At 38.6% G+C, this 23,597-nt stretch overlaps 1 protein-coding gene across 5 annotated transcripts in view; it reads right to left on the reverse strand.

Moving 5' to 3' along the window:
- LOC109061117 (protocadherin Fat 3-like) overlaps positions 1-23,597 on the reverse strand; it is a 52,932-nt gene that overhangs the window by 8,741 nt on the left and 20,594 nt on the right. For 2 of the 5 annotated variants that reach the window (XM_042765063.1, XM_042765062.1), the window contains exons 11-26: positions 19,376-23,470; positions 18,686-18,882; positions 18,394-18,547; positions 17,614-17,847; positions 16,928-17,320; positions 16,044-16,258; positions 15,622-15,759; positions 15,196-15,339; positions 13,558-13,755; positions 12,609-12,886; positions 11,143-11,684; positions 10,051-10,182; positions 8,987-9,144; positions 5,259-5,733; positions 4,981-5,134; positions 71-867 (exon numbers count right to left, since the gene is read on the reverse strand). In XM_042765063.1, coding sequence (XP_042620997.1) covers positions 71-867; positions 4,981-5,134; positions 5,259-5,733; positions 8,987-9,144; positions 10,051-10,182; positions 11,143-11,684; positions 12,609-12,886; positions 13,558-13,755; positions 15,196-15,339; positions 15,622-15,759; positions 16,044-16,258; positions 16,928-17,320; positions 17,614-17,847; positions 18,394-18,547; positions 18,686-18,882; positions 19,376-23,470 — 8,304 coding nt within the window. Of the gene's footprint in view, positions 1-70; positions 868-4,980; positions 5,135-5,214; positions 5,734-8,986; positions 9,145-10,050; positions 10,183-11,142; positions 11,685-12,608; positions 12,887-13,557; positions 13,756-15,195; positions 15,340-15,621; positions 15,760-16,043; positions 16,259-16,927; positions 17,321-17,613; positions 17,848-18,393; positions 18,548-18,685; positions 18,883-19,375; positions 23,471-23,597 lie in introns of those variants that run through there. The other 3 variants (XM_042765064.1, XR_006160990.1, XR_006160989.1) reach the window with 3 other exon arrangements.

Here is a 23,597-nt window from a genome sequence, read left to right on the forward strand (position 1 = left end):
ACATTGCTGCAGTTTTATCAACCTCTGTTTGATCTGTGATGAGTAGAAAGTGTGTGCGCCAATTCATTACCCTCGGTTCTGTATGCTTCCTCTCCGTCCGCCGGATAACCCCTGTCTTCCCACTCCACAGCTTGGAATTGATGATCCGTAGCATTGTTCTCATCATCTTCCTCATCCTCTTCCTCCTCTTCCCATGGAGGCTTGCGGATATGGCTGCGTTCGGATGGGTTCGGGGACATCGATGGGGGAAGATTGGGTGCCACGCTGCAGACGGCAACACCTCTTCGCGGCATCCCGAGGATGTGTGGCGGATCTGCCTGGAAGGTGCTCATTTGCGGAGGGCAGGAAAAGGTGGCCAGCCCACCCTCTGCCTTTTCCATTTCCCCTTGAGGGATTCCCTGGCAGCGGGGGAGCGTGTAGGCTGTGGGCCGCACCATGACCTGCGGCGGCCCTCCTGCGCTGTCGTTCCGGTAGAGGCTGGCGCGACACTCGCTGCTGACCCGTATGGCTTTGAACTCGATGCCCTCGGCTCCCATGCCCGTCTTATGCAGCATGTAGTTGGCCTCTGTGGAGATGCCCACCGCCTCCCCACGGCTCCAGTCCTTCCGGAGGACTTTTTTACGAAATGCGGCCAGCAGGGTCAGCAGGACCAACACCACAAAGAGCAACACGCCAATGCCGATGATCTCTGCTGGTCCAATGTATGACAGGGCCTCAGCCTGAGTGTCTGGGCCGTCCAGAGGCTGGCCGCAAAACTGACCATCGAAGCCCGCGGTGCAGTTACAGTAGAAGGCTCCAAACGTGTTCACACACACCCCTCCGTTCTCACACTCCTCCCTTTCACACTCGTTCACATCCTCGTCGCATCTGTGGACAAAGGACTGTGTTAGGCTCTTTGGGATTTAAATACTAACTTACTATTTACTGTACCATACATACATTGATTCTTTATGGGAATACATCAGCCAAAAAAAATTCATTTATACACCCTCATGCCATCCCAGATGTATCAGACTTTTTTTTACCCAAAATTTGACACTTCAGAAACCATACAAAGTAAACAACAATAATCAATACAACCCCAGTCAATGAATCAATGTCTTCTGAAGTGAAATGATGTGAAGGTGTGTGAAAAAAATACTAATATTTTGAAACTATAAACCCTTGCTGTCATACACACATTCATGAGTTCACTCAATATAATCGTCAGTGTGCTGTGAAAAACAGCGCGCTCTGAACCTTGCGTGAGAAGTGACAGTCCTCCAGAAACGATGGTTTATAGTTTAAAAAGTTTAAAATATTAGTATTTTTCTTACAAATTACGACACCAATTTATTCATTGGGACCTATGGTTTTTAAAATGTCCACTTTTGGGTTGGGGCCTTATGTCTCACATGGGATGAAGAGGATTAAGCTAACTTCTGGGTTACTATCCACTTGCAGTATATGGACTCAGAGATGGATTACTTTTCTAAAAAAAATATTTATTTGTGTTCATCTGATAAAAAGCAAGTCATAGTACATCATAGACAAGTTGAGGGTAGAGTAAATGAGAGTACTTAAAAAAATTTGGTGTAGTTTCCTTATAAAAATGCACAATTTTGTGTTTTAAACTGTTGCATTCTACTATGTGAAAAAAAAAAATTAACCGTTATTTTGCCTTTTTCAGTTAAATTTTGTATTTTAAAAAAATGACATAGCATTTGTTAGTCCTAACAAATAAGTCAGAGAGTCAATCAGCAGCTGTAATTACTGTAGGTTCACTCATCACATCCGAAATGAATGGTCACGTCACATGCATTGTGAGATACAGTACTGGGATACAATTCCAACTATTAAGCTATTAAGAATGCGGAAAGCAGTTCGCCAAACGACTACAGTATGTTCGAATTTCTAGAAGAGTTGATGATGGATGACCTATTACTTCTGCCGAGACCCTGAAATGCGCATCCTATTGCTAACACCTGAGGCCAAAGGAGAGTGGAGAACTGTGAAATTGTGATTATGTAGATCACATAACAATGCCAACATGCCAGATGTAGTATTACCAGAATGAATTCATATTACACACACTTAATACTTTTAAGTGTACTTAAATTCTTAATCAGATGTTGAACCTTCTTTGACACAGTATGCATTTTCGACACATGAAGTGCATTTAGCTCATTTTGGCAAATGCAGCAAGCAGGTCATCTAGATATCTACAGTTGTGATCAAAATTTTAAAAACACTTTGCAGCATCTGCAAAATGTTTATTATATTACCAAAATAAGAGGCATCATACAAAATGCTGGTTATTTTTTATTTAGTACTGAACTGAATATTTCTCATAAAAGACGTTTACATATAGTCCACAAGAGAAAATAACAGGTGAATTACCACATTCAAAAGTTTACATATGTTTTATTCTTAATACTGTGTTGTTACCTGGATGATCCACAGCTTTTTTTTTTTTCATGAGTCCCTAGTTTGTCCTGAACAGTTAAACTGCCCGCTGTTCTTCAGTCAAATCCTTCAAGTCCCACAAATTCTTTGGTTCTCCAGCATCTTTTGCGTATTTGAACCCTTTCCAACAATTAATGTATGATTTTGAGATCCATGTTTTCACACTGAGAACAACTGAGGGACGTACATGCAACTATGACAAAAAGTTCAAATGCTTACTGATGCTCCAGAAGGAAACACAATGCGTTAAGAGCCTGGAGGTGAAAACTTTTTGAATTTGAAGATCAGGGTAAATTGAACTTATTCTGGGAAACATGTACGTATCTTCTGTAGCTTCTGAAGGACAGTACTAAATGAAAAAAATATATATGTTTAGGCAAAATAAGAAAAATGTACACATCTTAATTCTGTTCAAAAGTTTACACCCCAGGCTCTTAAAGGGATAATTTTGTCATTAATCACTTACCCCCAAGTCGTTCCAAACCCGTAAAAGCTCAGTTCATCTTCGGAACACAATTTAAGATATTTTGGATGAAAACCGGGAGGCCTGTGACTGTCCCATAGACTGCCAAGTAAATAACAGTGTCAAGGTCCTTAAAAGGGATGAAAGTCGTTGTGCATCCTTGTGGTGCGGATGATACAGAAGAGCATACACAGCATACAGTGATATGGAGAGACACAGAAGAGACTGTTGACAAAATAATTATTGAATAAAGTTGTTATTTTTGTTTTCTTCGCTTACAAAAAGTGTTCCCGTCGCTTCATATAACCCAGATTGCACGTCTGATGGCAGATGGAGTATTCTGACAACGACTTTCATACCTTTTTTTGGACCTTGACAGTGTTATTTACTTGGTAGTCTATGGGACAGTCACAGGCCTCCCGGTTTTCATCCAAAATATCTTAAATTGTGTTCTGAAGGCAAACAAAGCTTTTATGGGTTTGGAACGAAATGGGGGTAAGTGATTAATGACAAAATTTTCATTTTGGGGTGGAGTAACCCTTTAATGCATCGTTTTTCCTTCTGGAGCATCAGTGAGCATTTGAACCTTTTGTAATAGTTGTGTACGAGTTCCTCAGTTGTTCTCAGTGTGAAAAGATGGATCTCAAAATCACACAGTCATTGTTGGAAAAGGATCAAATACAGAAAACATGCTGGAAAACCAAATAATTTTTGGGACCTGAAGGATTTTTGTTTTTGGTAATTTTTATAAATTCAACTTATTTTCTCTTGTGGACTGTATGTAAACGTATTTTATGAGAAATATCTAATTCAGGTCAGTATTAAATAAAAAATAACAAGCATTTTATATGATTCCTCTTATTTTGGAAAAATAATTTACATTTTGCAGATAATTTTGACCACAACTCAACAGTTTTGTTCAAAAGTTTGGGGTCAGTAAGAAATTTTTTCTGTTTTTGAAAGAATTCTTTTATGCCCAGATTGCCCACCATGGTTGCATATATGTGATCAAAAATACAGTAAAACAGAAATATTGTTAAATATTGTTTGTATTTAAAATAACTATTTTCTATTTTAATATGATTAAAATAATATGATCATTACAAAGGTCTTTATTATTTATTACTGTCTTTTGATCAATTTAATGCATCCTTGCTGACACACTATAAACTCGAAACGCTATAAACTCCATTAATAATAAGAATATTTTTAATCTGAACACAGCCTTAATGTTTCTCTCATTATCTAATTAGTTCTCAGAAGCAGAGAGAGAGAAAGAGATTTCTTGTTGCATTTAAAGATTCATAAATTTTCACATTTAGCTGAATTCCCCTCTGTGCTGCAAACAGCAAATATGTAATGATGTGTTGCTCAGAGAACTCTTTATACATACTCCTGAGTACAAGAAAGTTCAACAAATCTCTCAAGTGAGCATAAGAGAACATAATGAGAGGGTTGTTTGTATTGCGTAACGTAATTACACAGCTGGTAAAGCGGAGAAAGTAGTTATATAAAGCAATTAGATTTTCATATACTTTCTCCCCACTATATAAAAGGACAGAGAAGAAAAGGGCACAGCTCCCAGTATCCCACTTTTCTCAGACAGTTGTTCATGTGTAGCTTTAGGTTTGATTGGAAAAAGTAACAACAGCACCCTCTAGTGGAAACATAACTTCAACTCATCTCACTCCGAAAAAGAATTATCATGGCACAAATTAGAAATGCCTTAGTGGGATTTTTCTGATGGATTTCTCTAAAATCTACTCATTTCATAAATATTTATAAATGATCAAATCTGAGAGTCTAAGAACGTCTTATTTTTGGTCATGTTATTTTCAAAATGGTTGGTTAGCATTAATTACATACTGTATATATTAAGAGTAATATAATACATACATTTATATGTATTTTTATATATATAAATGCTTAAGTCTTAGGTGCTGGTGTCTCATTTACCACCTAAATGTCTGTGGTGTGACATTTTAAAAGCCATTAATGTCTAAAATGTATGCAAGATTAATGGTAAATGGTACCAAATCACAAATAGTAAATACTGAAATAAAATGTCTTACATGAGTCCCGTAAAGCCTTTGAGGCAGCCGCAGAGGAAGGTGTTCCCCACAGCCTTGCAATCACCCCCATTCTGACAAGGTGAGGGTACACAGGACGTCACCTCCATCTCACAGCGGGACCCCGTAAACTGTGGCAGGCAGCTGCATGAGAAATCTGGGGACAAATACAATGAGAAACAATATTTATAAGACAGAGCTAATACACAGCCAATGACTAAAATCTGAACAACTGACCGTTGTTGACGTATTGATGGTTATATGCACTTTCAATTTCTCACCACCAGAGGACAGCTTTGTACAAGATGCTCCATTCTGGCACGGCCTGCCGAGACACGGATCAGGATATAAAACACATCCCAGCTTCACATCACTCAGCCCAGCTACTTCTGCATACCGGCTCCTCTTATTCTGAAGAGGGAGTTCATTCCCGTTGAGCATGATGGACCCGAGGCACCCCTGGAAGCCTTCTTGTGCCCGTGGGGGCCTCTGGGCGCCTCTGCCCACTGGTCCGTGCAACACCTGAGCCCCGAAGAACAGCGATCCATCTGCAGCCAGGGGCCAGATGCGGACAGGGGCCCGCGCAGAACGCCGACGCTCCACATAGCTGTCGTCCAGTGAAAGGAGAGTGTAGTTACTGGAGAGCTCCAGGGTCACGGTGTGCCAGGACCCATCATTGATTGGACGCCCGGAGATGCCCAGTATGTCCAGTCTGTTGTCACAGTCCATCTGGAACCACAAACGCCCTTCCTCTATCTGAACAAACACAGACAACAACTCACTATAGGGGTCACTCCGTGTCAACTCAACCAAAGGTCTCCGGATCCAAGTTTTGATTTCATTGACATTTTTTCTGAAGAAAGATAAACATGTATAGCAATGAAAGCCAAAATGGAATGTCATGGATGTACAGGTCCTTCTCAAAAAATTAGCATATTGTGATAAAAGTTCATTATTTTCCATAATGTAATGATAAAAATTAAACTTTCATATATTTTAGATTCATTGCACACCAACTGAAATATTTCAGGTCTTTTATTGTTTTAATACTGATGATTTTGGCATACAGCTCATGAAAACCCAAAATTCCTATCTCAAAAAATTAGCATATCATGAAAAGGTTCTCTAAACGAGCTATTAACCTAATCATTTGAATCAACTAATTACTCTAAACACCTGCAAAAGATTCCTGAGGCTTTTAAAAACTCCCAGCCTGGTTCATTACTCAAAACCGCAATCATGGGTAAGACTGCCGACCTGACTGCTGTCCAGAAGGTCATCATTGACACCCTCAAGCGAGAGGGTAAGACACAGAAAGAAATTTCTGAACGAATAGGCTTTTCCCAGAGTGCTGTATCAAGGCACCTCAGTGGCAAGTCTGTGGGAAGGAAAAAGTGTTGCAAAAAACGCTGCACAACGAGAAGAGGTGACCGGACCCTGAGGAAAGATTGTGGAGAAGGACCGATTCCAGACCTTGGGGGACCTGCGGAAGCAGTGGACTGAGTCTGGAGTAGAAACATCCAGAGCCACCGTGCACAGGCCTGTGCTTTTGAACCAGAAACAGCGGCAGAAGCGCCTGACCTGGGCTACAGAGAAGCAGCACTGGACTGTTGCTCAGTGGTCCAAAGTACTTTTTTCGGACGAAAGTAAATTTTGCATGTCATTCAGAAATCAAGGTGCCAGAGTCTGGAGGAAGACTGGGGAGAAGGAAATGCCAAAATGCTTGAAGTCCAGTGTCAAGTACCCACAGTGATGGTCTGGGGTGCCATGTCAGCTGCTGGTGTTGGTCCACTGTGTTTTATCAAGGGCAGGGTCAATGCAGCTAGCTATCAGGAGATTTTGGAGCACTTCATGCTTCCATCTGCTGAAAAGCTTTATGGAGATGAAGATTTCGTTTTTCAGCACGACCTGGCATCTGCTCACAGTGCCAAAACCACTGGTAAATGGTTTACTGACCATGGTATTACTGTGCTCAATTGGCCTGCCAACTCTCCTGACCTGAACCCCATAGAGAATCTGTGGGATATTGTGAAGAGAAAGTTGAGAGACGCAAGACCCAACACTCTGGATGAGCTTAAGGCCGCTATCGAAGCATCCTGGGCCTCCATAACACCTCAGCAGTGCCACAGGCTGATTGCCTCCATGCCACGCCGCATTGAAGCAGTCATTTCTGCAAAAGGATTCCCGACCAAGTATTGAGTGCATAACTGAACATAATTATTTGAAGGTTGACTTTTTTTTGTATTAAAAACACTTTTCTTTTATTGGTCGGATGAAATATGCTAATTTTTTGAGATAGGAATTTTGGGTTTTCATGAGCTGTATGCCAAAATCATCAGTATTAAAACAATAAAAGACCTAAAATATTTCAGTTGGTGTGCAATGAATCTAAAATATATGAAAGTTTAATTTTTATCATTACATTATGGAAAATAATGAACTTTTATCACAATATGCAAATTTTTTGAGAAGGACCTGTATATATTTACGGAGGGGTAAAAAATCTATGTCCTTTTAGATTTTGGGTTCTAACAAACTTTTTTAAGGCCCTATATGGTTCCAGCGATATTGGAATCTCAGTGTGGTTCCAGGAGTAAACTGTTCAATTCAACACATTTTCAGTGGTCAAAAACCAAATGTGGGTCACTTTGCATTCAGCTGATACTTTTTCTTTTAAAGAGAAATGTCTGAAGAACAAATAATATTGAAACTAGAAATGTATCTTGTTTACCTCCATCGAAACAATTGCATAGAACATATCTGTCTGCGTGCCATAAATATTATTTTTCCAAAGTCTGCATGCCTATAACTCAAGAAATATTAAAAATATATCAATATGATTTTAAATTGTGGTTCTCATTTTAAGGCCCTATATTGTTCAGTCCCAGAGATATCAGGATCTCAATGTGGCTCTGTGTCCAAATGGTTGAATCCTGCCCATTTTCAATAGTTGAAAACCAAATGTGAATTTTTGTTTACGTAGTTATGACTGTTGACGCTGCGAGTATGGAAATAATAACAGTAGCCCAGGGTTTAGGAATAGTGTGACATTTCAGATTGTGAATAACCAGGATTAGTTGTTAAATAATTGCAATTGGTAAAGTATGAGCAATGTAAAACTTAAAATAAGACTACCCAGGATCCCATTTACTCAGGGTTCAGAATTACCCAGGGTTAACTATTTCAAGTGTGAGATAGCTTAAATGTTACAAAATTTGAGGTACTATCAGCGATTCTGCCAAACACTACTGCACAGTCAGCTTGCAATGGCAATGGGAATTATTATATAAATATAAATTCTTTTTTTTTTATGTTAAATATTACCTGGATATGAATGTCATATTATTTTATATAATATAATGTTACTATTGTATTTATTTTACTTCAGTACATAATGTTTTACAGAAAACCAGTAAAAACGATTTTTTTATTTTTATAAAATCAACAAATTTTAATTTCTCACAATGACGTGTACTTAATAAAGCCCCAGAAATGAATAAATATCACATACATCTATACATACACTACCGTTCAATAGTTTGGGTTGGTAAGAATTTTGCATTAATGCCAAATTAAGGATGCATTAATTTGAAATCCATAAATGCATAATGATTTCTCTTGAACTTTCTGTTCAAAGATCCTGAAACAATTTCCACAAAAATATATATAAAAGCAGAACAACTGTTGACAATGTTTTCAACACTGATAATAAGAAAGAAATGTTTCTTGAGCATCAAATCAGCACAATAAAAAAAATAATTCAGCTTTGCCATCACAGGAATAAATTTCAATAATGTTTTACAATATTACTGTTTCTAAGCATCTTTTAAAAACATTTTTAAAAATATTTAATATACACAGATACAAAAAATATCTATACATAAACACTATATTTTTAATGCTGCATTAAAGTAATGAGAATGGGTGGGATGTGTTTAATAATGTATATATAATCTAATGTAATAATGTAGAAAATAATGCATAAGTCCTATCTCTGTATCCATCTGACCTTGAGCAATGTGCAGGGGTCAGCGCGTGTGTACATGATGACTCCTTGGCTCTGCAGTGTTCTGATTCTCAAGGCCAGCTTCATGTCTCCACTCCAATCACTGTCTGTCACTCTGTATTTGATGTAACTGTTTCCTGCAAAGCTCAGAGATGTTTGGCCTGCCAGCACAGGTATGGAAATCAGTCAGTCAAAGGCTAACACCATATTTCTGAATCTGCTATTTATACACAGTTTCACAAAAGATATTCGTAGAAGTGTTTGGCCTCAATCACGTATGCTGAAATGTCCTTTAATCATATGTTTGACACACCCTCAGGATATTCTCCAAGAGGAAACCCTTATTTGAAGGGAAATGAATGTTTACATAACGTTTGCCAACCATATCAAGCTAAAGGAAAATGCATTTTTAATTTTTGTCTTTTGTGTTTGTAGTGACATACAGTACTTAGAGCTGCCTGAGGGGCTCAAAATAAAAATTTCTATATGGTATCACTTGTATTATACATAATGCTACATGTGCTTTTCCTCAAAGTAAAAGGGTGCTTCGGTATGAGCAAAATGTCTGTAGACATACATTCCTTACATATCCAATGTTTTCATACATACATCAATCTCTGTTTGCTTTAATATGATTAAAAATATTGTGCAGTCTCAGACTTTTTTGTATGTTTTTTAAAAATAAAAAAAGCTCTATTAGGATATCAACTAAATTAATTAACTATATAAAATATATCAAATAAATATACGTACAATAAAAATCAGCACTTCTCATTTATTTGCAATATTACCAAACGTCTTTTAGGGACAATGTATACATATCTTTTCCCATGTTGTTAATGTATTTGCAATCACAAATCATTTTTAACATCTTTCCTCATATGCTGAAATTAAACGGTAAAAAGCATTTGAATATTTACCAGCTAACAACCCACTGTCACATTCTCCATACTTAAATTGTTGCAAACCCCCTTTTTGAAATATGAAACGTTGCTTTACCCAATATTACAAGTGGCCTTAAGCCAGGGTTTAAAAGGAACAACCTGAAAAGCCTATGTGAGTCTAACCTGCGCACTTGTCCAGAGTGTCAGGCAGACACTGGCAGAGAGATGGTGCTGTGGGGCCGCTGCGCACACACTGCATGTCTGACGGACATGTTTGGCCATCACAGAGCTCCAGAGAAGATGGACATATTCCTCCTGCAGTGGGTGCAAAAAGTTAGAAAACAAGCAAATGGAAATTCTGTCAATCAAGCTACTGTTTGAATTTAATCAACCAGGATAAATAATGCATACCATGAAATGCATCCTACAATAAACAGGGATGTCAACTTTGGTTAACTGGTTGGAGTAAGATTTTATTTTTGATGGCATGGGCAGATCAATTACAGGAACCTATATGAGGTTTTGAGGAAGCAATAATTAATTTTTTATATTATCTTAATACTTAAGGTCACTGTTGTACAATATACAGTTTTTAGAAAATGTTTAATTCTGAAATTCATGCTGTTTACCTTCCTAATATTACCAGCAAGTAATAATAATAATAATGATTTATTAAACTTTTTGCTGTGCTGAAAATCCTTTACATACACTGGTGCTCCTAGTCAAATATCTGCCTTTTAAAAATTGCTTGTAAATCCCTCATTATGCCATATTATCATCAAATACTGGATTCAATCTTTTTGCCAACCTGTATTCTCATGTCAAAATGACCAGAACACAACATGAGAGTTTAGACTGCATTATAGTTACTGTTCCTATAAAACATACTTTCTTACATATATTTGATGTTCAACAAATATTTGATGAAATTTATAATATTCAATCTAAATTATCACTCATTTTTCTGTTGCAGTCTCTCTTATTGATACATATTTGAAGTTTAAAGTTAGCTTGTATTCGCTTGCTCTTACGACTGTTTTGCTAAATGGAAATACGCACCTGACTTTGAAGTCATAACTCTTATGAAGTATATAAGAGTATAATGTAACCAAAGCGTGTTTAGCATTTTCTTGTTACTTGCTGGGAGATTTAGTAAGGTTAGCATGAGAGCCTGAAAGCCTGTCTTGTGCCAGATGTTTGAGAGTTGACAACCCTGGAATAAATTTGAATCAGTTTTGCCAGTTTTATCATTTGAGACTGGAGCAGAGCACTAACCTGGGCACGTGCACGTCTCTTTCCTGCTGAAGCGTGGAGACACAAAGCTCACTCTGGAGGTGGTGTAGGGGACCAAGCCGATGGGATCGAGACTGAGGGTGAGCTCACAGACTCTCTCCCCACACTCAAGCTCTTCTGAGCAACTCTGATCCAGGACGCTGACCACCCTCAGCGCTCCCTTTAGGAATCCCTTCGCTTCTTCCAGCTTGAGAGCCAGCTCTCCTGGACCCATATAACCCCCATCTGGATTCTCCACAGCAAGGAGCACCTCCAGCTGACTGGAGCGACCCAGTGGCTGCACTCCCAAGATGTGGAGGGGGTCTGGTCCATCAATTACACCAGTCTCATCACCAAATAGTGAGGTACGGAGCACCTTCTTCACCTCTTCCATGTACACACCCACAAAATCCTCTGGGGACAGGTCTTGGAAACGTAGAGTCACTGCATTCTGCACCATTTCATCTGTGGCTTGCTCCACCTGGACACTAATGCCCACCATCACAGAAAACCGCCCATCACTGACTGTAGCGTTTAGAGAGTATCTGAAAAAAAAAAAATGTTACTGATCATTAAAAACACACAAAGAAATGTTTAATGATGAGCCAGTGGTACTGAAATTGCCATTTATATCTGCATCATCATATTATTATATATCTGTCATATATTGCAATGAAAAAAGCGAGATCATTTCAAAAATGTGGATTTATTATTTATGTATGAAAGTTTCTTTCCGTGATGGAATTAAGGAAATAAAAATGTTTATTGCAAATTTTTATCTCAATTCTGTAAACTTTGCAAGAAAGAAAGCTCGTTTCTACTAAGGAATAAAAATGTAAAAAGGTAATTGTGACTTTTATCATACAATTCACAATTTATCATACAATATCAATTCAAAATCATACAATATTTTACAGAATTGTAAGATTTTAATTCTGCAATTCTCAGAATTGCAAGAGAAAAGTCACAGTTGTCAGATATAAACTCAAGTTGTAATTATTATCAAGTTGTTTGTTTGTTTATTTATTTATTTATCATAGTCTAAACAAAGAGTGAAATAAACTTTTTATTGTAAAAATTATTTACAACAAATTACACAATTACTGACTGTGCGGCAGCTGTCATTTCCTCCACCACAATTGCATCAATAGTTTTTTCCTCCGAATAGTTTTTATTTCATAATTGTAAAATGCAATAAGTCTGAAAATTCTTAATTGTGTTTCTTTATTTTGGATAGCTAAAATAGCCATAAAGCAATAGTAATAATAATAAATTAATTAATTAATAAAAATAGCATTAGGACAAGTTGAACATTATTCCTAGTGTAACTAAACTATTTAAATAAAACAGTGAGAGTGTGAAAGGGAGTTTTAGGGGACTTTATCTTTATATTAAGGTCCACAAGCCAAAGCACCCCATAAATGAAGAAATATACATTTCATATTATGCCAGATTTGTCTTTATTTTACCTTCCAGGCTCCAGGCCATTTAGTGCCACAATCTTCCCGTCCAGTCTGCTGATTTTGAAAAGACTCTTTGTTTGTGATCTCTGACTGAAAGACAGAACATCATTCTCATCCCGGTCTGTGGCATAGATCTTCCCTATAATCCCGCCAGGAAACACATCTGCTGCCATGACTATGTTGATTTCCAGTGGGAAGGCCACAGGTTTGAAGAGGCTGTCTCCGATGACACGCACAAACACAAAGGATGTGGAGGACAGACGAGGCTTCCCTGAGTCACGCGCCTTGTTGACAAGAACAAAATCACACAGTACAATTCTAACATTTTAAAGCTTCATCAAACTAAAGAAATCTATTCAATCCCTTAGAAATGTCAGAGCAGCTACATGGGCATGTCTTGCCTTGCCTTGCCTAAGAACCTTTCCTCTATTCATTTTAATATTTCATTCATTCATTTCATTAAATATTTCAAATTTTATTTTCCTATCATTATTATTTTATAGATCTTATTGTTTTATCCTTTTCCTAAACCCAGACTTTTGTCATAAAATATGAAAATCCATCATAAAAATATGAATTATATTTAAAACTATGATAATCTAAACAAGGAGTTAAATAAAACCATTTTATTAAATATTAACAGTGTCAGTGAAGAGCATACTTGATATGACATGGGGGACCTGTTATATGTGAAAAAAGAGAAATCAAGGTAAATTTAACTTGTGAACAGCATATTGTTATTTATGTTAATTATAATTTGGTCAAATAATTTAAAAGTACAAAAAATATTTCGCTGTATAAATTATTTATAATTAATTTAATATATATAAAATTTGTTATGAAATTAGCCTTAGAAATGCAGAAGTGTTCATAGTTGAAGAAAAACCTGCAAATTAATTCTGTAATTCTGAATTCACTTTAACCATTTTGAGCTGTTTTCTGGAGTTGCACTTACCTGTATCTCAAGAGTATACTCTCGTGTTGCATCAGGACCAAATACTCGGCTTGTCCGTAATTCTCCATTCTGGTCCAAACTGAAGGCATTGCCTTCATTTCCAGATACAATGCGAAACTCAAAAGGTGCACCATTTCTAGGAGAGTCCTTATCAGAAACTGACAGCGTGAGGATGGTAGTTCCTGCAGGCTTGTTCAATTCAGAAAAAAAAAAAAAAAATGATGGTCATTTTGAAATTCAGAAAAGGTCTAAATGGCAAGATTTTCATATTTTCTGAAGGAAATGTGAGTAATGCTTGACCATACAAAAGTTTATACAACAATGTTAGTGTGCTGTTAGTGATTGCCCGGTTGTTGGTATGAATTTAATGAGTGTCCAGGGTAATTGCTAGGTGGTTGTATCCTAGACCTAGTCAAAACGCCCACCCTAAATTTATATGACATTCCAGTCCATATATATATGGCTCAAGCACTTAATTTAGATTAAGTCTACACTTTATCATCCGCCATGGGTAGATCACAAGTCACAGCACACCTCTCCTCATCAAGCAGTACAATTCATTTCCATATGGAGATGAGTTACATGCCGAAATGTAATACTTAAAAGCAGTGGAACTGTTTTTCAATATTTTTGTGCCTTTTTACAATATATTACAATATTTTTTTATTTGTTTTCAATCAAATAAATGCTAAATGATAAAAGCAGTACATAAAATGTAACAATACAAAAATGTGTATGTTTTCCATTTATATGCACCAATATTAGAGATCATATAATAGTCATAAACTGCAATATTGACCAATACACTATGGATCAAAGGTTAAGGGTCAGCAAGTTTGTTTGTTTGTTATTTGTTTGTTTTTTGAGAAATTAATACTTTTATTCAAGGGTGCATTCAATTGATAAAAATGTTACAAAAAATACATTTACAATATTACAAATGATTTCTATATCAAATAAAAACTGTTCTTTTGAACTTTCGATTTATCAAAGAATCATGAAAAAAAGTATTTGTTCTACAAAAAAAGCAGCAAATCAGCATATTAGAATGATTTCTGAAGGATCATGTGACACTGAATACTGGAGTAATGCTGCTGAAAATTCAGCTTTGCAATCACATAAATAAATTATACATTATAAGTTTTTTAAACAGAAATCAATGATTTCAAAATGTAATAATATTTCACATTATTAATGCTTTATTTAATGTTTTTACTCTATTATAGATCAAATAAATCCATCCTTGACCATAAGAGGCTACATTGAAAAGCATTAAAAAAAATCTTACCAAACCCAAACTTTTAAACAGTAGTGCATATTTTACTAAAGCATTTAAATATGAACATTTCAAGATCTGAATCGTTTTAACTAATGAAGTTTAAATCAGAGATGCTAATAATTAAAACATCTCTGTTCTAATACTCATGTTGTATCACCACAAAACTAATCTGACACATTCTTTATGTTAAAAAACTATGCATTATATATTGTGAATGTATCATACAGTTATCCTTCTCATCTAGTTCAGGGTTCGCTGAAATCTCTAACTCTTAAGAATAAGCAACAGTAACATGTTGCATATAGATATGTTACAATGTCTATTGTTACAAACAAAAGAGTTAAAACTTTCGCTCACACCTGAATAACAGCTGAAGCATTAGCGGGAGAGAAGATCGGCGGGTTGTCGTTCACATCAGCAATCTCGATATTGACATTCACAGTGGTTGACTTGGCAGGTGACCCGCTGTCAAACGCTTGCACAGACAATGAGTAGCTGGAGACCTTAAGCAATCGAGACAGGAGGATAAATGTCAGGCAAAAACAGACTCAACTCTCGACAGATGTCTTCTTTTTTTTTTTTTAAAGAACAGGACTGTTCGCTCACCCATAGTCACTCAAAAGCCTCAATTTCAGCCCTACATTGCCTAATTAAAGACTTTATGGCTGATTTAAAGATAATTGCCCAAAATCATGCAATGTCTCAGGAGAGTGTCTCGAAGAGACACAGTGCAGGGATGTCAAGATTCATTAGCCAAAGTAACCGAGCTCATTCCAAGGACTAACCGTCTCTCTGTCCAGTGCCTTGTTAACTTTCAGAAGCCCGGTGACAGGGTCAATCCAAAACTGATTTCCACGGTCCCCTTTCAGAATGGAATAAGTGATTCGCCCATTGATCTGACTGTCCAGGTCTTCTGCGAACAGCTGCACATAAGTAACACAGATAACAAGTCTATAAATTGTAGCACATTTGAGAGTAAAGAGGCTAAAACTCCCTGAATTTATATGGATCATGAAGCAAATTACACCCTGCTATGGTAAATTATATTACAGCTCAAGTACACAGTGCAAATGAATAACTAATGTAAGTTCATTAAGGGGATTTATGCGAGCAATAAGCTTAATTATGTACTGGCTGTGAAATTGAAATTATGTCTGCAGCTAATTAAATGCCAATGAGGTGGCTCGGCTAAATGAGAGAACTTTACCCTCGTGATTGTCTCTCCGATGGCTACGTCCTCGCTGATCAGAACATTGTAGATGTCCTCGCTGAATGAAGGCGAGTTGTCATTGACGTCCAGAAGCTCTATGGTCACTATCGTTGTAGCTCTCAAGGGAGACATTCCACCATCAAAGGCTTCGACATTCAAGAAAAAATCTTTGCAGAGCTCATAGTCAAGATCATCCGCCACAGAAATGATGCCTGAATTCATACAAGATATGAGTCAGAGTAAAGCCAATTCATTTTTATGAATATGACAGACAACACACTTACATAACTTACATAAATACAATACAAGGCTCCTTGGGATGCATTAAAAGCCTGAATATTTAGTTCATGCACAATAGCAAAAAAAAAAAAAGTACTTCACAGCTGTGCCTTCAAGAGTTTAATTCTTTTAAAGTACAGGTTTAGACTAAAGCTCTTTATGCTTTTGTCAAAATTAAATGCATGGAAGTGATATAACTCTAAAGATGTTGCTTTAGTTCAGGGTTTCCACTGACTGCCCACATCTTTTTAGGAGACAAAGAGTGCTCTCAATAACCGCTCACATGTTTTCTGCATGTTAAGCACTGCTATAAGAGTTTTGTGGAGCATTCATAACTAATTTTCCCATTCACTGCACTTATATTGTGCTGTTTTAATAGACACAATTTATCAAATCATAATGTCTTGTCTACAGTCAATAGACCTTCTTACATTTCTTTCAATGATTCGTGAAAAAAGCAACGATAAATGAACTGACAAAAAGCCTTTGTCTGTATTAATCACAAGTGAGCTCCCAGAAGAATTCGAACTATTCTAACAAAACATTTTCAGTCCAGAAATACATTTTTTATTTGCAGAAAACGTGCGTCTCTCCAGGCTTGCCTGTTGATTCATCGATGGAAAACTTCCCCAGCTCATTTCCAGAAAAGAATCTATAGTAGATTTCTGCATTCACTCCAATATCACTACTCGTGGCAAAGACACGTAGCACTTCTGTTCCTACAGTAACATCTTCAGGCACTGTAACCGCGTAATCTTGTTTTTGAAACACAGGTGGGTTGTCGTTCACATCCAGAACAATGATGGTAAGGTCCACCTCGGTGGAGAGCGAGCCATCGCCCCCTGCTCGGTCAGTAGCCTTGATCCTGATCTGGTACGAATCTTGAACCTCTCGGTCCAGAGGCTTCTCCAGGATCACCACACCAGAGGATGGGTCAGTGGAGAACACACTACCAGCAGAGTCAACAAGTGAGTACACGATCTTCCTGTTTAGACCTGGAAGAAGGCATATTATTTTATTAAAATTTTGCTAAAATGAAAAATAAGTGTAAACAATACATCAAACATGCATTGATGATGTTTCCAAATTTTATGACGCAAAAAGGAACTTTTTAAAATAATTATTAGGGTTTTTTTTTATGAGCTGATATTTATAATTTTTTAAATCACATTGCAGGACTATTTAAAATGAAATGGTCTAAAAAAAAAAAGAGATGGTCATCAGTCACAGGACCCCTTATACACTCATATAAAGTTGAACCTAAATGTTACACATGTGAAACACTAACCTTCATCAGGATCATTAGCCCAAAGGCGTGTGAGCAAGGCCTTGGGTGCCGCATTCTCATATACACTCGCCATAAACCGTGTGAAAGCAAATGATGGTGCATTATCATTAATATCCAGAATGGTCAGAGAAATTTCAGAGCGGCAGAATAGCCCTCCTCCATCTGTAGCCTGTGCTATCAACTTATAACTTGCAGTTCTCTCACGGTCCAATAGAGAAGCCGTCTTCAGTTCACCTGGCACCAAAACAGAGAGACATAAGAAAAGTACAAAGCCTCACAGGATGGATTTCAGAACCCTGGGCCAGAGTTGCATTAAGTAAAAACTTCAGTGAGATAAATAAAAGATATTGTAAGTGACGGATGATGGTGCTAAATACTTTTCTGTTATAAATGTTTCATTCAATCAAACCTAATGACGTCAATGAAGTAATTACTAAATCACTGCCATCTAAAGATGCTTTAAACTTCTCTGTCAATCTGGGATAACAGGCAAACTTGTATTAAAGACATCTGAAAACCTTAAATAATAAATGTATTAAAGTAAACTAAAGCCTGGAATACACTACAGTACACAACTTTTTCAACACATGGTTACAGAGAAAAAACAGGCATCATACACTAAATCAGATACCACTTAACACTCGCAAGTCGCTGCAAACAACAAACTCATGTGTAAAATTCAAAAGTCATGCAGTGTATTCATTCAAGCCTTAAGAAACTGAAAAATTAAAAGTGTCCAAAGTATAAAACCATATGTCAAAAGAGCTTGTACAGAAATACCAGTATTTGCATCCATGTAAAAATCTTCAACGCCAATGCCAAACAGAGAATACTGAATTTCTGCATTGACACCACTGTCCAAGTCTGTTGCTCCAACTGTCAGAATAACAGTATTAATAGGCACATCTTCTGGAAATGAGCCCTCATATTGAGCCTAAAAAAATAATGATGAATTCTTAATACTTTTGCATACCAAAACTTTATTTACATCAGTATGCTAGCATTAAACATGGTAGTTGTTAACTTGGGCTGTATTAGATGACAAATGGCAGCCTAAATCAATTGTTCAGACCTGATTGCAGATGGGGCTGTTGTCATTGGCATCCATGACAGTGACCTCCACGCCTATGCGGGTTACAAACAGGCCGTCGCTGGCTGTGATATTGAGCAGGTATCGATCCTGCTCCTCTCTGTCCAAAGGCCGCTTCACGAAGACCTTCCACTCCCCCTGAACGGGAGCCAGTGCAAATATCCCCTTGGGGTTTCCTCCTGAGTCAAAAAGATGGCAATAGAATTGAGATAAATGAGCAGGGTAGATTTGTAAAACTCTACCAAACCACACCATCATTTCCATAAACACATTACAATGTTTATATACTGTAAGGTGTTATTGTTCCTTATGTCAAAGAAAAAAACTGCATATATTTTGTATTGAACACATCAAATTAGAATGTGCTAACACACATCAAAATAACTCTAAGAGCATGGTAAGTGAACCAGAACACTTAGGTATACTTTTGGACAGGGTATATAAAGTATCCCAAGTTATTGGAAACAATAAACCTGAGCTTAATTCTAACAATCTGTTCACATCCCCAGATGGGTTTTAAACAAAGTAATGTGACACAAAGCAGATGGCTGTTTACTCATATAGCTTTTGCACACTTAGTTCATTAAATTAAACCCTTTCAATGTGATTATCTTTCCAGGAGAGCCTCCGTGAGCCATTAATCATCCTCCAGTGGCCTACTTTAATACGTACCTGTGATATGGAAGCTGACAAGGCGATTCTGATCAGAGCTGTCCCCGTCACGAGTGCTCAGCACCGAAACCACCTCTCCCAGAGGGTCACTCTCTCTCACAGCACCTCTGTAGTACTCCCTCTCGAAGGTAGGGGGGTTGTCATTAACGTCTGTGATTGCAACAGTTACTATGGCTGTGGAGGAAAGTGAGACACCCTCACCTAGATCAGATGCCACCACGTTGAAGGTATAAGATGGACACATCTCATGATCCAGGTCACCGAGTGTGGTGATCCAACCAGTCTTGCTGTCAATAACAAACATAACACCAGCGGCAGATTTAGATCTACTAGCTTTGTCCTGCTCTTGATTTAGGGTCGGGCCAAGGTTGTAATAAACCTGTCCGTTAGAGCCCCAATCAGGGTCAAGCGCTCGTACCTGGATAACCCGTGTACCCCTAGGCATGCCCTCCATAACCATGGCCACATAAGAGCTGGTTTCGAATAACGGTTTGTTGTCATTCACATCCAGCACCTTGACTTCTACATCCACTACAGACATGGACTCAACCAGTGCCTGTCTCATGGTGGCTGCAACTTTGAAACGGTAAATGTTGATGAGTTCATAATCAAGGGGGTTAACAAGCCTTAGAATTCCCGTTTCTCTCTCAACCAAAAATGTCCCACCCTGGTTACTCTCCCCAGTCTCTCCATTTACCACAGAAAAGAAAGCAGTCTGACCAGGACTTAAGTACACTGATCCCAAGACTGTCCCAACAGGTGTGTCCTCTGGAACTGTGTAAGAGTACTGAGGTTGGGTGAAGGAGGGCACATTCGCATCAGGTGGTAAGACATGAATAAATGCAGACACAAGGGAATGTTTGGCTGGAATGCCTCCATCAGTAGCTTTGACAAAAAAGGAGAGGACCGTTCCTCTAAGATGTGCCATGCTTCCCTTTGTGACCATCCAGCCACTGTCAGGCTCAATTTCCAGCACATCCACTAGAGGAAGTCTTGTCTCACTGTACAACGAGTAGCTAACTCTGCCATTATCGCCAGAATCTGGGTCCTGGGCCTGGATCTGAGTCACCAGTGATCCCATTGGCACGTTAGCCTTTATGCTAACTCTATACTCTATAGCCCTGAAACGTGGAGCATTATCATTTTCATCAGCAAGTATTACCCTAACAGTGCAGAAGGATGCTCTTCCCCCACCATCGAGTGCCATTACAGTTAGCACAATGTCTCTGTTTACTGGGTTCTCTCTGTCGAGTTTCTGAGCTGTAGTTATCAGGCCATCGGCTCCAATGTAAAACTGAGTCTTTCCAAGGTCATTGATAAAGGAATACATGACCTGACCAAAAATCCCAGAGTCCTCATCTGTGGCACGCACCTGAATGACTCTGGTACCTGCAGGGGCATTCTCACGGACCTCTGCCAAGTAGAACCTTTGACTGAAGACAGGGCTATAAAGGTTGGCCCCCATGACTCGAATGTTCACCTGTGCAGTGTTGGTGAAGACCCCATCTGATACAGACACATTGATGTTGTATGCTGACCGTATCCCCTGTCTGCGCTGTCCGGACATGGAAATCACACCTGTCTGAGTGTCTATTATGAAGTTCATTTTCTCATCTCCAGTGAGTATGCTGTACCTCAGATTCTCGGCATCTGAGCTGTCTGCATCAGAAGCTTGGACACATGTCACAATATGCCCTCTGGGAGCCAGTTCGCTCACAAAAGCTTCATAAAGTGGTTGGCTGAAGGATGGAGGGTTGTCATTCACGTCACTCACTAAGACGGTGACCGTGACCTCACTGCTCTGGGATGGGAAACCATTGTCTGTTGCCCTAACGATAAAGCTGAAGCTCGGTGTAAGTTCGTAGTCCAGTAGGCGGGCTGTTAACACAAGTCCACTAGTGCTGTCAATGTGAAAGTAGTCTGTGCTGTTAAATCCATCAGAGAGGATTTGATAGCTAATTACACTGTTTTTTTCAGAATCCTTGTCGGTCGCCCAGAGCTGTATCACACTAGACCCGATCATTGAATTTTCTGGCAAAGTGGTGGTGTATGATACATTACGAAATGCAGGGCCATTGTCATTTACATCCACCACAACTATGTCCACATCTACTTCAGATCTGGCTCCAGTGAGAGTGTCTGTAGACCTGATGCTTAGCCTGTAGTAGGGTGTGGTTTCATAGTCTAAAGGATATATGACACTAATTACACCACTGTCAAACCCAATGTCAAATTGAAAGGAGGGATCCCCTTCCACAATAGTGTATATAATGTTTTGGCCCTCTGGACTGGTGGCATTTATGCATAATATGGGAGTAGACTCTGCAATATCCTCTCTAACTGATATGCAATAAAAAGACTTGTCAAACACAGGCATGGCCTTGTTCACAACTGTAACTGGAAGCTCTACAACAGTAAAGAGGGAAGGGTAGCCTGCATCACGTGCAAGGACAACCAGTGGATATTCAACATTGGACAAGTCTGCATCAAAAGCCTTTTTAAGAGTAAGCTCCCCAGTGAGGTTGTTCACCTCAAAATGTGGATGGTCCTCCTTAAGCTCATAATATACATCTCCATTTATCCCTTTGTCCAAATCTGTCACAGACACCTGGAAGATGGAAGAGCCAGGGTCTGCATCAACCTGCACAGCAGCATAATATGGAAGGCCTAGAAACTCAGGGGCATTGTCATTAACATCCTCAACTTCTACTCTGACGGTTACTCTAGCAACTCGCAGCTGGTCATATTCTCTACTCGCCTCTACCACCAGCTCATACAGTTCCTGTTTTTCTCGATCGAAAGATACTCCTGTGGTTTGAATGACTCCTGATGTAGGATGAATTGTAAAGTGTCTCCCTGCATTCAAAAGAGTGTACTTCAGTGGTTCATTTAAGCGGTTTCCTACAGCATTTACAATGCTCACAGTGGTAATGTTCACACTGTTCTCTAGTACAGAGGAGGAGTATGAGGTTTGACTAAATAGGAGGCCACTGTCAATAGCCTCCCTGACTAAAACAGTCACCAGTGCTGTGCAAATGTACCGCCCATCTGACACTTTGACACTGAAACGATAACGGTCTTTGGAGAGTTTATTGTTTTTGACTGTGACTACGCCCGATGATGAATCCATTTCAAAGTGCTCCAAGTTGCTATCAGTCAAGTAATACATCAGATTAGTGGTCATATCTGGATCTGCGGCTTCTACTCTCAGAACTTCAACCCCAACATATGTTGGAAGAAGCAAAACAGTGTTATAAGCTTCTTGTGAGAACTGAGGCGGAGAGTCATTGATGTTCACAACTCTGATTAGGACCTTGGCTGGCTTCTCTGCTGTTAGGTGAGGCCTACCACTGTCCCTCACGTTAACAGAAAAATAAAAAGCACTGAATTTTTCATAGTCCAGTTTAGCTATAGTTCTGATGGAGCCTGTTCCTGAGTCCACAGTAAAGAACAATTTTGCTGTGTCCTCCACAATCTGGAAGACCAGGAGGGCATTGTGATTCTTGTCAGCATCAGTAGCTTCAATTACCAAGGGCTTTCCATCCTCACTTATCACCACGCTATTGATGGGGGCTGCCTCACTGATGGTCCCTGTATATGAGAGCTCCTGAAAAACTGGAGGATTATCATTTTCATCAACTACTTGGATGCAGACAGTGACACTGGAAGCAATCTCAGCCATGTTCACAGCTTGGATGACCAGCATGTATGAGGAGGTCATCTCAAAGTCAAAGTTCCTTTGTGTTGTGATGACACCTGTGTAACGGTTTATTTTAAACCTCTTTTCATCATTTCCTTGTATAATGTCATAAATCAGTGTGGTTCGGCTAATTGCACAGACCAATATGACAAAAGTCCCAATAGCCACATTCTCTGTGATCTCAGCCTGGTATTCTTGTTGGGCAAACTTTGGACTGGAAAAATCAGACAGAGAGATGGCGATCCTAGCAGTAGTGGTGCTACTTAATGCTGGAGTACCTCCATCTGTGGATCTCACGGTGAGGGTATAAAAGCCCACAGTTGTAAGGTCTAGCTCTCTGGCTACTGAAATTATGCCAGATAGTGGATCTATTCCAAATATGCCACCAGTGTTGCCTGTGAAAGGGGAAACAAATGACACATGCCTGTCAGTTCATGATGAAAAAGGGCATGTTGGGTAAAGGATACACCGAAGATAAATCTTAAGATTCATGACAGGTTAAAAGAATGAGCTCATGCATCA

This window comes from Cyprinus carpio, chromosome A10, assembly GCF_018340385.1.
Source record: "Cyprinus carpio isolate SPL01 chromosome A10, ASM1834038v1, whole genome shotgun sequence".
NCBI lineage: Eukaryota > Metazoa > Chordata > Actinopteri > Cypriniformes > Cyprinidae > Cyprinus > Cyprinus carpio.